Raw genomic sequence first — 16,685 nt, 5'->3', positions numbered from 1 at the left:
AACTAATGAGATGTTACACATCCTCTCTGATTGTCTGCATAACTGATGTACAAATGCTGTCATTAAATGGAAATATCATGTCCCTCTGACTGGGATTCAGATAGAAAATCACTGTAATCTGCTTACGAGTGTACGTATAAATGCACGGGAAAACACCGGTTACATAACAAATCCTCTGAGTGATTGTGCTAAAAAAAAAAGAGTATGTCTCAGCATTCATCTTTGGTTTCCCTTTAATCCCCGTCAAACATCATTTCATTCCATAACAAGACAAGCAAATCGGGAGTCTGGGAAAAGAAAAACAATTTTAAAAAAATGCTTATTTTTTTTCCAATCATAAATCCTCTGAAGCATAAACTCACACACAATAAACTCTATTAGAATTTAATTTGGTGAAGATAACAGTGAAAGGACTCAGTGTTTTTTACATTTTTTTTTTATTTAGAAGTGCATGTCTCTGTATTCAGTATCAAAACATTCAGAAACAAAAGCGACACGAAGAAAATATCATATCAATACATTTTACAATACACGTTTTGTACAGTACATTAACACAGATAGTAACAATCCTTAGCATAAGGAAGAAAGGCCTCTCCATTTTGATATCTAAAATTTTAAATTATCAGAAATTTAAATGACTATTTACAGGATGTCTTTCTACTCAATGTTGCCACCTGTCATGTTTACTGTTGCATTTAAGTCACGGTGCTACAGCAGACTTAGTTATTCTGGAAAATGAATACCTCAGGGTTAGGGTTTGGGGTTAGGGCTAGGTTTAGTGTTTTTCAGAAAATCTTATGTAGCAATGAGCTTAAATGTACTAGTAAAACATGAGAGCCACAAACTGGGCTAATACTCAAAGGTACACATAATGTTGGACTTTGATTCTATTACAAATGAGCTGCACTTCCTCCTTTGGGCCTTTCCTCAGCCTTGCCCCTCTTTTTCGGCTTTTCCTCCGATTCCTTGCACAGGCCTTCCTCGCTGGTCGCCTGCAGGCTGTCGAAGGTGCCCTGCCTCTCAATTCCCTGCAGGTTCTCTCCGTATCTCCTGCGCCTCCTCCACAGATCCACGCAGCGCTCCAAGCAGCTGAACCGGGCGTCTGTGGTGCAGGCGTACATGCCGGCCGGCACCGCCAGCACCATGGCGCACACGATGACTATGATGTGGATGAGCCTTTCTCTCTGCTCCAGCTCGCTGATGTCACTTCCCGTCACGAACACGATGCACTGGCCTTCCTGCGGCGGTTGGTTCTTCAGGGTCACGCACACCTCGTACTTGGTGACGGGGAGCAGGTCGCTGACTGAGTAGCTGTTGATGCCGGGACCGATGTAGATCATCTCCTTTTTAGGTGAATCATATTTGCCAAAGTGGATGGTGAACCAGGTCTCAGTAGGGTTGTCTGTCGCCGCGTACCACTCAAGGGTGATGCCGTACACTGTCTGCTTGGCGATGCGCATTTCAATGAAGGCGTTGTCACCGGACGACAACATGCGGACAGGCGGAGGGAGAGGAGCGGAGGAGTTGGAGGAGGGGATGTCGACCATGATGCTCACAGAGGAGTTGCCGATGAAGTTGTTGGCCATGCAGGTGTAAAGGCCGCGGTCGGCCAGGTGAAGAGAGGGGATGACCAGCTGGGAGGTGACGGTCTCTGCGTCGATGTGATTCTCAGTTACTGCAAAGAGAAAACAGAACATCAGAGTCTATAGCATTTAACACAGAGGCTTGTTTAAACATGGTTATTCTAAAAAGGGTATTGCTGCCACATTGTTTTTTAAAGCAGATGCAGCCTGAAGGTTCAAGATATCCCTCACTAAGTGCTTCCACAGCAGGTTTACAGCAGTTTAATGGATACAAAATCTTACCAGAAAATCCTCTTTTAATCTTCAGACTGTACATCCACTGAATGGTCGGGCCTGGTCTGGCCTTGACTAAGCATGTAAGCGTGGCATTTGCTCCGAGGGGTAAAGTGATGTTAGTCTCTGGGGCAGAGGCCACGGGCTTCATGCATGTTTTTAACTGGATCTCGTGGAAAAACTTGTCCGCTTTGGTGGCAGGGCCTGAGCACTTCAAATAAGAGTTCATCAGAATGATGGGAGTGCTGATGGTCCTGATGAATTCAACAAAGCCTTTGAGGCGGCAGTCGCACAGCCAGGGGTTGTCGTGCAGCGCCAAAACCACGTTGGAGACCAGCCCTTCTTTCTCCCACGCTCTCTCTGCTGCTTGGTAGAGAGGCCAGTTAATGAAGACATCTTTTGATATGACGCTAAGCTGATTGAAGGATAAATCTAAATAAGTCAGGATGGGTAAGTTCCTCAGAGCGTGTTCAGGTAGGACATCCAGTCGATTGTGCTTCAGGTCCAAAATCTTGAGTTTCGGCGTATCCTGAAATGCCGTCCAGGGCACCGAAGTCAGCTTGTTCCCTTGTAGCCTCAGCTCCGTCAGGTTGGCGAGCCCCTCCAGGCTTTTAATGTTCATCAGGGTGATCTCATTGAAATTGAGCCAGAGGAACTCCAAGGCACTAACTTTAGAGAAAGATCCTTGCGGTAACTCGGTCAGGTGGCAGTTTTCAATTCGGACTTTACTTAAATCGTGTGGGATGTCCTCTGGGATGTGTCCCATGGAGGTTTCCATACATAGTAAAGACCTAGGATGGTAAGACGGGATATGTTAAGACAAGACATGCTAACAGAGAGAGTATTTTATTCGCCCAAATTTAAGGATAGCGTTTGTAGATGTTAGAACAATTTGGCTAGCATGTTACATTTAACACCCATGTCTAAACAAACACAACCTATTAGAGTTTGTATAGTTTCAGCGGTAACTTACCTTCCCAAGTTATCATCTGTGCAGGAGCAGCCGGTCAGACAACTCGATGATCCGGGGGCGATGACATAAAATACCAAAGCGATGCGTAATGTGACACAAAATGCCTCCATATTCCCAGAGGAGCATGTGGAATAGGCCTGTGTGGGCAGGACATGCTCATAGCCTGTGTGGGAGAAAGCCTATTACCTTAATCCTGCTTGACGTAACACTTAAGACACCAAATGACATTTGAGACACAGGGGAAGGGGTATTTATAGCGATGAGTCCACTTTGTCTATAAAAACAATTGTCTGATCTGTTTAGAAGCACTCCACAAATGTTTGTGTTTCTCATTCCAAACTCGGTCATGTTATGTTCCACTTTCAGGAATGACCCCAAAATGCTTTGCTTTCGGCCTAATTTAATTTATTTGTCCCCCGACCGAAGCACAGCCGTGGACATGGCAGGAGGCTTCTCTGTGTTCAGTGAGCCGGAGCCTGTCAGGCTTAGCGGCACAGAGAGGGAGGGCGGCAGAGGGACAGATGTCTGGAGAAGACCGTAACCTGACCTCAATAATCTGAACACTGGTCGTCTCTCAGGTTGTTAAAGGCCGAATCAGCATATAAACCAAGTGTGAAGACAGACAGCACCCACAGCACTGTGGTTTAAATCTTTTTTTTCTTTATTGTCCAAGCTTTTATATGGTTTAAGGGCCAAAAATATTAATTTTCATTAGTTGCTCTGAAATATATAAAACCTCCCACTTATTTTTTTTATTATATTTTTGTAATCATGTATCTATTTCAGACATATTGGCAAAAGTTTTTTTTAAATGTTTTTTAAGGTTTTTTACTAATCTAGCACAATACCTGTGATGTTACAGAATAAAACAATCTCTTCCCTGAAGAGGATTTAGGTTTGTTATTGACAGATACATATACAGAGCTTAGTGCTAACATTAGCATGCTAACATGCTCACATTATGCAAATGTGCTCTGGTAGAACCAAGTTCATTATCATAGTTTAGTGCGTTAACATGATAAACTTTGCAAATTGGCACTAAAGTAACGTACATTTTTAGACGTGTTAGGGACTCGCCAAAATTCACCCTTAAGAGGCAACTTGATTGTTTGAACCAAATTTTTAGGCCAATTCCTCCGATAGTAGATCACTACAGCGTCTGTAACGTGTCAGTGACTGAGTAATCTGTTTGATTCATATGTTTACATTCATTAATCCCATCTTTTTATGCACATGACATAATAAGCTGAATTTAGATTTAACCTAGAAATATAGAAACAATTTTCTGAAATGCGAGAAAAAAGCCTGTAAACGTTCATCAATAAAAAAAAAAATCTTTATTTTTATACAGTTCATTCATAAATACACATATATTTCAGATCAAAAATAATGACACTTTATAAAATGTATTGTGTGTTAGGGTTTTGACCCAACAGTAAACCTTGCACATAAACAAAATAGATACAAAAAAAATTCTACTTGACATCTGATTCATTATGTCTCTAAATAATGGTTTTAAATAAAGACTCAAACACAATGCCGAGGTTATATCTTGGAAAAATATTTGGATTTCAGACAGTATGGGGCATTTCAACATTTCAAGACAATTCCCTCTGTGAAACATCACCCTTAAAAGTGCATGATGAGTTTAAAAAACAAATTATATATATATATATATATATACATTTACACCACATGTAAATATTGGAACCATTTTCCCTTTTTTTGCTGCCCACCAAATAAATGGTGGATTTTATTCCCACAAGGCTGTAAGACAAGTCCTGACAGAGCTACCAGTGTCCTCTGAGGACCCTTAAAAGGAGGATCATTTGAGTCTTTTCAGTCACTGAGCACCGCAGATGAACTATTCACATCACAGGCTGTTATAAAACAAAGTGCATCCTGTGGAGGTTGAGGCATATGTTTGGTTTTAGCAGAAGTACTCGTTGGGTGGCCCCTCATTCCTGGCTGTGGCCTCGGAGTCAACGCTGGACCTCGCCGAGAGCAGCCTGTTGGATTCATCGGGGTTTAGCCTCGTCAGATATTCGCCCTCCATCCCTTTAGTTTTGGTCCCAGGGCCGAGGGTCTCGAACGTGACGTACGAGTCCTGTATCTCCTTGGACTGCCGGCCCAGCAGCTTTTTGCAGCGCTTCTTCAGCGCCCCGCAGCACACGATCAGTGTCAGGGGGACAGCAATCACACAGGCCACCGTTATCACCACCACGTTAATAAGCTTCTGAGTGCCACTCGCACTGGCTGCTTCATCTGTCGAGAAGATTACACACTGCTCCTTTTTCGGGATCAGGCCTTTGACGCAAACACAAGCAATGTACTTTGTTTTTGGCACAAGGCCATCAATGGTGATCCGGTTCTTTCCAGCACCCACATTGATCCGACGCATGTCTCTCTCACCGAATATAGCATAAAGGACACTGAACTCTGTGGTATTTATGGCTGTGGGGGCTCGCCAGTTCAAGGAAACAGTATGGTCGGTGTCACCAATCACCTTCACCGAACGCACTATCCTTTTCTCAGGAGCTTGCTGTAAGGACGAGGCGTTGGCTGCTAAGTTACTCAAAGCATCCATCTCCACGGACTTCTGGTCCGAATCCTTGCCTTGTCTCTTAGAAGCTCCATCAGAGACACTGTAGCTCTCGATTTCATACTTCCCGGTCACACCTTTGCCATTGAGAGGTTCGATGATGGGCTTTCCGGCTGTACTAGTTGGTGGAGGAACGTATCTGGCGATAAGTTTCTCCTGGTACGCCGCTCTTCCGATGCCACCAGGTTTCTTCACTCTGTTCCTCTTGGAAACACCACCAGCTGTCTCCTCCGAGCGAAAAGAATCTGTGATCACCAAGGAGATGACTGCATCTGCGGTGCCCACGAAATTGGTTGCTTTGCAGAGATATTTCCCAGAGTCGTGGTAGGAGACAGCAGGGACGCTCAGAATCGACCAAATGATGCCCTCCTTGGAAATCTCTTCCTGAACTGAAAAGTAAAAAAGCAGAAATGTACTGAGTGAAGCACACAAATAATGACTTTAATCTAATTGAGACTTTGACCTGGACAGAAATACTTCTCTTATCTAAGCACATCTGAAATTAGCTCAGCAGAACTCACCGGTGCCGTTCATTTTCTTGCCATCGGCGCGGCTCCAGGACAGCTCAGGGATGGGGACTCCGATCGTGCCACAGCGGAGCAGGACGTTGTTGCCCAGTGAGCTCCGAACACGAGCCACGGCTGTGTGCACCCGGGGGCCCTGGCACCGCTGCAGCTCCGCCTCGGTGAAAAGGACCCCCGACAGGCTCTCTGGATCGGCGCACCTCAGCCTGGTGTCGATAAGAGCCACGGACGATGAGGGGGACTTCTGAAACTGGACCAGATCGTACAGGCGGCAGTCACACGCCCAAGGGTTGTCATGGAGCCCTGTAGAGAAAACATAGTGTGAACTATTCCATCTATCCTGAAGATTTCCTTCGCACAACACCACCCAGTCATTTTAACACTAAGACCTTGTGGGTGTAAGTTGCGATAAATAGAATGAGTCCAACAATAACTATTATTAGACTAATCCCTAAAAGGCTTCATGGTGTCAAAGAAGTGGTCGTCATGCAAGGCAGCTTAAAAAGAAGACTTTAAAGTATCTTAATTTGTCAAAGCTTGTTCCTCACCGAGAATTAGTTTGGAGGAATCCGTGTCCTGGGGCGGCTTCACGCTGAGCCACATTGTGAGGACGTCAGTGGGGACGGTCGTCAGGCTGTTGCTGGATAAGTCCAGATAGGTGATATTCTTGATGTACATGGTGGCGTCGGCGGGGATGCTGGAAATCTTGTTGTTGTGCAAGTCGAGCAGCCTCAGGCTCGGCGTGTCGGTCAGGGACTCCCAGGGGAAGGAGGTGAGGGCGTTTCCGTCCAGCCTGAGCTCGTCCAGGTTGTAAAGACCTCGGAAACTGTCGACGTTCAGCGAATTCAGTGAATTGAACGACATCCAGAGAAACTCCAGGTTGTTGAGGTAGTGGAAGTTGTTGCTGGATATCCTCGTGATCGCCGTTTTCTCGATACGCAGCTTGGATGTGTCGGTGGGGAAGTTTGGAGGGACCACGGTGATTTCTGGATCATTGCAAAGCACGCTCCTGCAAAACAAAAAACACAATTATTATAATTTATACAAAACAAAGTGCTTTCTAATCTCACACTGCATTTGTTTGAATGAGTGAATTTAGGAACAAGCATAAAATATGTTGTACCTACGTTTAACATAAAAAATAACATAGCTCAACGTAGTAGCCTATTGTGCAGTAACAAGCAAAGGAGATTAAAGAGCAACTCCAAGTTAATCCTCCACTACACAGAGTGAGTGAATAGAAGAAAGCTGCAGTAAAGAAACCTATTCTGCGCACAAGAAAACAATAAAAGCTTGAATAAAATCCAAACAATACAAATTAATAAGTGCAATTACCTTGCTTTTGATCCGTCACTTAATTTGTGGAAGAAGCAGCTGCACTGTGCAGGACACGAACTACCCAACACTGGAAGAAAGACGAACGCCAAACAAAAAGCAGCAGCAAAATGTCGACTCATGTTTCTGCAGCGAGTTACTAAAAGCTATGCAACTAAACTACAGTTGAAACGGGAGCTGCTAACTCGATCTAACAGGACATCAGAAGCATCGCTGTTGTTCTGCAGGCTCACAGCTCCATACTGCTGCCACTGGTCTGAATCCGCAGATAAAAAGGATAGGCAGGGATTAGTGAAGGACTTGGGTTATTTTCATTCACACGATTAGACTATTGCTTCCTGGAAGCCGATAGGCTGCGTAATTTTCACTTTTATTCAGGAGTCGTTACTTTGCAATAGTTGACTGGATGGTTTATTATGAACAACTCACATGCAGATATAAAGGTAATAAAAGAAAATTGTGTATGTAAATTGTTCCTAAATTTGACTTTAGGAAAAATGTCTTCAACAATTTAAATCATCTTTTCTTTCCTCTTCTGACAATTTGTCATGTAATTTTTTTGTATCACTTAAGTCATATACGTACAATATTGGATATTAGAGTTAACATTTTAAAAGTAATAGACCTCCAACCCTCACAATATGAAAGCACATGGCTGTCATACCACTGCACGTGGTTTCAACAAAGTTTTCTTCTCGTTACAGATCAAACTGTGGATATTTTCTTACGTGGTCCACGAAAATGTTGAATATGTTGACAGACATGTTGTAGTTTGCATGAGAGCTACAGATTCTTCCAACAAATGACCACCAGATGGCAGCGAGTTACTCACATTCATGTCATTGGGCCCAAACCTCAAACCAAATGAAGTACTGCACCAAGTCAGCCCATCCAGGAGATCACTGGATTTCAATTCAGATTCATTTTCACTATTTCCTCTTTTATTTGTATCATTTGTGATTCAAACATAAATTCACATTTCTCAGAGGACATCAGATCCAATAAACTGTCACTTGTTTCTGATTGTAAACAGAAACATTATGTAAAAATAACTTGCAAATTTAAAGATGTGATATGATGTGATAATAATCTACAGTAGTAACCTGCTGTATACATGTGGATATTTTGACTAATAGAGGATGAACTCATCTGAGATCTTTCCTGTGAATGTGTGATTCTAGTGCGACACACTTTGCAGCTGACGGACATGTTGTCAGCGTCTCTGAGGGGTTTTCCAAAGGTGCAGAGGTTTAAAGACGTGGCCGTCCAGCAGGGTTTCAAATCCTTTAATCCAGTCATCTCTCCGTCTCTTACTAATACATGGCGCTCAGTGCAGGGCCAGAGGAAAAATACCTCCCACCATGCACTTCTTCCTGCCTCGCTCCCCCCCATTTGACCTCAAGAGAGACACACGTCTTTGGATCAGGGAGCGGGAAGGAACTGATCTTTTGTCTCGAGGTACAACATGTAAAAAACAAAGGTATTTTTAGTACAACTAAAGCATTAGTAAAAGTATTTGCAAGATTTGATGTTCTCCTAGTGAAGAAAGGCATTCATTAATGAACATTTTGACAGAGCAAAAATATTAAAAACAATAAAATGAAATGAATCTTTAATTTATTTATTTATCTTTATCAAGGTGTTTTAGCTAATTATTTATAATTTATTTCCAGTATTAAATCAACTCCAGTCATAAGTTAAAATATCTAAATATCTTTGCTGTAATGCAGAAGAAGTAAAACAGCAGCCTGTGTCTCCAGTAATGTTGCCCGTGGCCCAAAACTGTACTCAAAGACAGTAGTGGAGTAAAAGTACTCGATTACTTCTCATCCACTCGTGCTCATCACTTGATCCTTTAACAAGAGCAGACGAAGACATTAGTGTCACTTTATCTTCCTGCTGTTCCTCAGTCTGTGTGTGCGAGTACAGTTTGTACAGTGAAACCTTTGTTCTGTCGGCAGCAGATTACAATGATGTAATTAACTATTTGCCAAACTACCAACGTGCAGCCACTACAAAGGTTTGAGTACCTTGATTAAAAACATATACTGTATATTACTGACACAGATTTGGGCCTGTTAAACTAAATCTCTCATTCCCAATTAAACGAGACGAGGAGACGACACCAGTCAAACCGGATTTCTCGGTCAAGGCTGTTGTCCCAGCTTCTGCAAAGGACAGATTTCATGTCTTCCTATAAGAGACATTACAGAGCAGAAAGAGGTTAAAAGTATGCTTCACTGCGATTATAAACCAGTAAACGTTGACAACTTGTGACGTGAGCACGGTGAAGGTTATATCCCGGTTGATCAATCCACTGGGCTCATGTTCTCTCACATGCCCTTATTTCGTCACACTCAGCTGCAGTAGATTAACACGCACAGTTTTTATCGAATCGTTTGCATTGTGAAATTATGGCACAGTGCTGTTGTGTGCCGCTGCCTGACCTCCCTCGTGCTCCCTCAGCCTCTGACCAACAGGCCTCTTGTTGGGATTCAGAACGGCTGACCGACACGGCGCCGATGTACGAAATCACGAGCTCCAAACTGTCCGTCTATCTGCGAGAGAACAACGTCTCTGCTGCCGGACGAGGCCCATGTGTCCGAGCAGCAGATGCATAGTGAGCGTTGACGTTGCCGCTCTTTTTTTTTTCCGCCTGACGTGAGGAAGCATGTAAGTGGATGGGGGCGCTGAGCTTTTAGTCAGGACAATATGGGCAGTTTGAGAAAAGGGTATTATAAGTCCATTGGGACACATCATTACTTCATAGTTAATGAGTTTGTGGTAATCTGTGCACAGATTAGTGGAGCAATCAGACTCGGCCCAAATGCTGCATTTTAAAAGCTTCAGCCAAAGGTCACATTTCCAGTGTCCTCGTTTCTAAGGGCGGTTGTGGTCAAGAGGTTAAGACAAAGAAATGAGTCAATTAATAAAATGCTTTTACACTTACATTTAATTATAATCAATTTAACCCCTGTAGGTGCAGCCTCAATTCAAAAATGATGCTGTGAAATTGAAATTTAAAAGTTGTCAGAGTTACACAGAGTAAACAGAGAAGATTTAATATAAAACATATAGAGGGTTTAAATAAAAGATGTAGAACCAACTGGAGTAATTGTTGGAGTAAATACGTGATATTGGAGATGGAGGCTTGTGCTGAATGAGATTTGGTAACTCCGCCAACAAGGTGATGTTTTTTACGCCTATTTGTTTGTTTGTAAGCAAAATTACACAAACACAATCAAATGGATTTCCACGAAACTTTTTACTTTCAATTTACGAGATAGGGGGATTAGCAACACTTTGATGATTTAGAGAATTATTAATGGATCTAGACTTTTAAAAAATCTGGCATGTTTAGGGAACAGATATTTATGAATGTGTACAGTTTAAAATCAAATAAAAATCTGGATCTAGTCAATTTAAATGTGGTTTCAGTTGGGGCCTTGGTGGAGGAACGTGCTCTACTGAGTGATATTCAGGTTTTCAGTGGAACTGACTCAGATTAAAGATCCAAAACTGATCCAAGAAAGATTTGGTTTGCTTTTAAGTGCACTGTGATGTTTCTTCTTAACTTTAAAAGTCTTGAGTTTCTTGAGCCAGAACAGATAGTGTTCAAATTTGCAGAATTCTATAATCAGAGCAGGAAATAGATGCTTCAGTAAAACATTTCCTTTCATAACACTGAAGCAGATGTGTTATTATTCAACCTTCTTATTTTAGAAATACAAGGAAATGCATTTTCTGTGGTAAAAGACAACTCTCAGAATGAATAAATGAACAGAGGTCTTGGCTGCTTGATGACGGGTTCAAGTCTTTGTGGATCTTTCTGGCCTCTCACATCCGAGCCTAAAAAACAACATTTCCCATGTTCCCACTCTCCTCTCTTATCAAACCCAGCAGCTGAATGGGGAGAACGAGTGGAAGGAAACTTCGCCTGTTGTTTTCAAACTTCAGAGGAAGAGAACTCGACATAACTTTCAGATCGAACCTCTGCGCAGCGAACTGGCTTCGCTCGGTAGCTTGTAGTTGCTGAAGTTTGCAGGAGGCCTGTGCTCGTTAGGAAATTCTTCTGGGGATTGTTGAAGGGGCTTTTACCGAGATTAGTGTCTTTGTGCTGTTTCACGTGAAAGAGCCTTTATAAAGGCGACGCGCTGCGGGAGGACACGTCTGCGCCAAAACTTTGTTTAGTGCAGAGTTTGAATGAACTCGTGCGTCTCACCATGGCTGCGTTTACGTTACCGGAGGGTTTCACGGACTTTGACATGTTTACATTCGGCACAGCGCTTCTGGTCGGAGGTGAGTGGAGCAGGACACAGGAAGACATGTCTGTGCACATGTTAAAGAGACAGGACACCCGGAATACATGTGTTCTTATAGTAAACACTTCTTAAAATACCATCTAAACCACGCATCATTAACTCTTATTGTCAAGAGCATAACTTTACAAGTGTTATTCTCATGTATTTTGAATCTCTGCTGCACCCTGAGGTGATGTGGTGAAAAATTATAGCTCAATAAAGAAGTCGATATCAATAATCATCACGATAAATCATAATAATAATAAACTGAATTTGCATAGCACCTTTCAAAACACAGTTACAATGTGCTTTACAGGATGGAAATGAAAAAAAAGTGAAGGAAAACAATGGGAAACAGTTAGAGACAGTAAACTATGATAAAAACATCTTAAAGTGTGATCATATAAACTATGCATCATTAACTCTCAATGTAAAGAGTAAAACTACATCAGTATTTATTTTAATTTATTTTTAATCACTGCTGCACCCTGAGTTGCTAGTAAGATCAGAATTAGGAGAAAGCACAAGTTTAAAAACTGATGTATATGTTCCTGAGTAAAGGGTTACGACAAACGCTTTACAAATCTGACGTAGATTAGTGTAACACCTCCTCACTGTGCTGACACAATGTATAAGTAATATATCAAAGTATATTAAACCTTAGTTATATGGCTGTTGAAGAACATTATACTGCAATAATTATTGATATTGTTTTATTGCCCAGTCCCACTCTTAGCTGTTTATAGGAAAGTTGTTTCTATACGATACTTGATGGGGTGTAAAGTCTCATAAATGGGGCTTAACTCGATACAAGATGAAATGAAAACGTCTCTTTTTCTTCTTTCAGGGATGCTCGGCTTCGTCCTGAACACCATCAGCATCGTGTCTTTCCTCACGGTGAAGGAGATGCGGAATCCCAGTAACTTCTTTGTCTTTAATCTTGCCGTGGCTGACCTCTGTCTGAATATCAACGGCCTCACGGCTGCTTACGCCAGCTACCTCAGGTATCAGATTCCCTTCAGTTTCCCCTCATCAGGCGCTTTTTCACTTTCACGGGGGATTGTTACTTCATTTTCCTGAAGTAACCCCCACCAAAAAAAAAAAAGGCTCAGTGTTTGATGTCAGCCACTGAGTATCACAAGCTGAATAAGCTCCTCAGTTTCATAATCCAAACCACAATCCACTTTTATTCAGCATGGAAAGTTCACATTTTGCAGGAATGATAGTTACATAACAGGGTGTTTTTTTATTTGTCCAAGGAGTGAATTATCTATGAATTACATACAATTTTATTTTGTCAAATGTACCATGAAATCAGAATTAACTCAAAATGATTTGATTTTAACATCAGAGAATGACTTCTTAAGATTTTATAATCAGGAGGGTTTTGCCTTAAAAGTTCACCGAAATGTTTTCAAGATAAATCTGACGCGTTGCAAGAGGATTAAATATTGTTATTTCTTTGAATTTGTTTGTGACATGTTGGAGAGTTTTTCCTCTTCAGGGACGGAATAATGTGATGAATGTGTCGAACATCACACTTCAATTTAAATGTTTAGTAACAGTGGTTTAAAAAATATAATTAAATACATTTAAAACAATCTGCTTTTTCAGCCTGTCATATTCATATAATTAAACTGGAGTATGACAAAAGTTTTGTTTTCCTCTCTAGATATTGGCCGTTTGGTCAAGATGGATGTAGCTATCACGGTTTCCAGGGGATGATATCGGTCCTGGCCTCCATCAGTTTCATGGCTGCCATCGCTTGGGACAGATATCACCAGTACTGCACCAGTGAGTACAAAACATCACCAGTACTGCATCGGTGATATACATACAAACAAAATATCAAAACATGTGTTATTACCTATATTTAAACAAACAAATGAATAATTATATCTCTTAAACTAGATTCAGACTCAAATATATCCACCAAGGCCCGACAGTCCTTTAAATTCAATCAAGCTGCACCAAATCACATACACTCATAAATATCAGTTCCCTAAACATGCATGAGAGTTTTCATCAAGATCCATGAATTATTTTCTGAGAAATCAAGGAAAATGTTGAAAAACTAGCTCATAATTTTAAAGGCAGTGAAACACCCAAATGACATCACGTGTGTTTTCATTCTGCAGGACAGAAGCTGTTCTGGAGCACGACTCTGACGATGAGCGGAATAATCTGGATTCTCTCCATCTTCTGGGCCGCCGTTCCTCTGATGGGATGGGGCGCCTATGACTTTGAGCCGATGAAGACTTGCTGCACGTTGGACTACACCAGAGGAGACAGGTGGAGTCAGAGAAGATAAACAAAGTCTATAGTGTCTTCCTGGTCTAGAAATGTTCCCAGAAAACAGCAGCTACGTGGAGCGTTTTGACAAGAATTCACATTCTTCCATTAAATTTCCCATTTGATCTTTTCCACAGAGACTATGTGACCTACATGTTAACCCTGGTGCTGCTCTACCTGATGTTCCCAGCTTTCACCATGTGGTCGTGTTATGATGCCACCCACAAACACTTCAAGAAGGTCCATCATCACAGGGTAAAGCCATCCATCATCTATACAGCTTGGGGGACCCATCGAAGCTGAAACTGGGCGAGATGCTGGGAACACCCTGGTCACGACTGAACTTTATGTGTAACATCTTCAATAACACACCAAACCTTTTTTTGTTTTCCAGTTCAACACCAGTTGGCCGTTGAGGGTCATGCTGATGTGCTGGGGCCCCTACGTCCTCATGTGCATCTACGCCTGCTTCGAGAACGTGAAGGTCGTGTCCCCGAAGCTGCGAATGGTGAGCGATTGTTTTGTTTTGATGAAAGATACGATCAACGTTGGTAAAGAAGGTTTGAGGTTTGTTTGTTTACAGCCTGTCTGATCGTCTGGCCTCATGTGTGTCTTGCTCCGTGTGGACTTTGTTTTAGCATCGTCGCCGTGTCCCTTTTATCTGAAATTGCACAATTGAGAACAATGGCCAGAATTAAAATACAAAATGAGCCGCAGATTGTAATAAACTCTCATTTAATTCATGTTCTCATGGACGTGCTTGTTTCCTCTCTCAGATTCTTCCAGTTCTTGCGAAGACAAATCCGATCTTCAACGCCCTCCTCTACTCGTTCGGAAACGAGTTCTACCGAGGCGGCGTGTGGCACTTCCTCACCGGACAGAAGATCGTTGATCCAGTTGTCAAGAAGTCCAAATAAAAAGGAAACTTCTGGCAGAAAGTCAAGACCACATCATTGTTTGCTCTCATGATAGGTTCCTCATACTGTTTGGTTGGTAAATGTCACTGTTGCCTGTACAGTTGTAATATTGTCACGTAGATGAAACCCAGGATGATCCTCACGCTAGATTTGTGTTAATCTTAAAAAAATGCGCTGCAGGAAATTGATCCATTTTCAAACTACTGCATTCTCGCTGCACTGCTCCTCCGTCCATAATAAAACCACTGTGTTGCTGCTCTTCTACTTCGTGCTCCATCTATTCACAGACCCCTCATTTCAGCAGCTGATGCCCTTTGATGACAAGGCGAACTCCGGCATTTTACTAAGACGAGTAACGTATTGTGATTTTGTTGGGAAGACTGTTTGAGGTCATGTAACCTCTATATATAGCAAGGAAATCATTTCCTGTGTTAAGACTCTGTTAAGCGATTATGGAGTCAACAACGTCTAAGGTAACGTGAACGTAATCACCCTTAGGCAGCTGATTATTGAAATCTGTACACTGATAGTTAACTTCGGCTGATATTTGGTTTTAAACATTTTATCTTTAGTTGAACTTTTTCCTTTATATATTATATAGAGGCCACCGAACGATGAAGAAACCTGCAAGATCTAAATAAAGATCTGTTTGTTGGCAAAGAGGTGGTGGATCGAATGATGGAGAGGAAGTTATGCAGGGAGAAATTTAAGGAATTAAATAATATAATTGTTTACAGTGACAAATGCAGCCACATGAATAACACCAGCATTAAAATATATACATTTGTACACATTTCCTTTTCGTCTTTCCTCAATATGACATTTTGCTCTGTTGTCTCTTGTCTGCTACGTCCGGTGTTAAAGTGTCAGCAAGGCCGCAGACTGAATAATTCTCCTCCTGCTCCCTGATCTCTGAGCTGCTAAATGCAGTTGTGCGTGCACTCCAGAAATAAGCGGAGTGAGACCAAGTCTGTCACACTCACCTCGGAGGTGACTGACGTTCTTGCCAAGCAGTCGTCAGCAGGTGAAATCCTCTCACCGTCAGTGGCTGCTTGTCTTCCCCGCGTCACTGCTAATGAAATGCGGTCCCTGAAATAGTTCGCAGGACTTTAGTTAGAATATTTACGTCTGTAAGTCTCGACTTGGAGATCAGCAGCTTGTAGAGCACATTCCTCTGCCAAGGAACCAGCAGTGCCCTTGGGTTCAATGGACTGCAACGAATTTCCCACACTCGTAAATATCAGTTCCCTAAATAATATATTATTCTCTGGGAGTGATTGGTGAAAATGTCAAAAGATGCTCTATCTTTTTTTACCGTGACTTTTTGGTAATCTAGTATTTTTTGTGTCATCCATCTAACAAACAAACAAACGATCAAAACATAACCTACTTGGCAGAGGTAATAATAAAGTCTCCTTTTTTCATAAAGAAGATGGAAACAGAGGAGACTTGGACTAACTCAAATTCGGTGTAGAAACATTGAAGAAACTGAGTGTTAGTTCAAGTCAAAATCATTAGTTTAAAATCTATTATCAACGGTAAAACTTAACTTCTTTCAATTGCAAAACATCTTTTATTTCCTCCACCAATGTCTTCATCTGTGTTTGATTGTTAGTTTGCAGCATTTCACAAAAACTACTCAACTGATTTCCATCAGATTTTGTGGAGGGATGAGACGTGACCCAACGAAGAACCCATTTTTTCCTTTAACGTTGCAAGATTCCAGAGAAGAATTGATGGATCTTGATCAAAGAAATCAGGCAGGGGACTGTTATTCGTGAGCGTGTGCAATTCAGTGCAGATCTATTGAATTTAAATGTGGTTTCATAAGGCGACTGTTGGACCTTGCCGTTCTAATTAACTTCTGTACATCCTCACATGAGCC

The 16,685-nt window shown here is 41.9% G+C and overlaps 3 protein-coding genes across 3 annotated transcripts; 1 reads left to right on the top strand and 2 right to left on the bottom strand.

Annotated features, from left to right (window-relative positions):
- Positions 1-215: 215 nt before the first annotated feature.
- On the bottom strand, positions 216-2,989 carry LOC118100734 (leucine-rich repeat, immunoglobulin-like domain and transmembrane domain-containing protein 2). Its single transcript, XM_035146091.2, has 3 exons — positions 2,830-2,989; positions 1,866-2,647; positions 216-1,675 (listed from the first exon to the last, which is right to left on the bottom strand). Exons 1-3 carry the CDS (start codon positions 2,937-2,939, stop codon positions 891-893), a joined length of 1,677 nt encoding a protein of 558 aa, XP_035001982.1. The 5' UTR covers positions 2,940-2,989; the 3' UTR covers positions 216-890.
- A 1,158-nt stretch (positions 2,990-4,147) lies between these two features.
- On the bottom strand, positions 4,148-7,558 carry lrit1b (leucine-rich repeat, immunoglobulin-like and transmembrane domains 1b). Its single transcript, XM_035146072.2, has 4 exons — positions 7,291-7,558; positions 6,504-6,964; positions 5,953-6,258; positions 4,148-5,820 (listed from the first exon to the last, which is right to left on the bottom strand). The coding sequence occupies exons 1-4, from the start codon at positions 7,410-7,412 to the stop codon at positions 4,760-4,762; spliced, it is 1,950 nt and encodes a 649-aa protein (XP_035001963.1). The 5' UTR covers positions 7,413-7,558; the 3' UTR covers positions 4,148-4,759.
- A 3,616-nt stretch (positions 7,559-11,174) lies between these two features.
- On the top strand, positions 11,175-15,064 carry rgrb (retinal G protein coupled receptor b). The gene is made up of 7 exons (XM_035144933.2): positions 11,175-11,589; positions 12,439-12,595; positions 13,264-13,385; positions 13,730-13,883; positions 14,021-14,138; positions 14,278-14,391; positions 14,660-15,064. The coding sequence occupies exons 1-7, from the start codon at positions 11,514-11,516 to the stop codon at positions 14,798-14,800; spliced, it is 882 nt and encodes a 293-aa protein (XP_035000824.2). The 5' UTR covers positions 11,175-11,513; the 3' UTR covers positions 14,801-15,064.
- Positions 15,065-16,685: the final 1,621 nt, after the last annotated feature.

Source organism: Hippoglossus stenolepis, chromosome 21, assembly GCF_022539355.2.
Source record: "Hippoglossus stenolepis isolate QCI-W04-F060 chromosome 21, HSTE1.2, whole genome shotgun sequence".
NCBI lineage: Eukaryota > Metazoa > Chordata > Actinopteri > Pleuronectiformes > Pleuronectidae > Hippoglossus > Hippoglossus stenolepis.
This window is presented reverse-complemented; position numbering and strand designations above follow the sequence as displayed.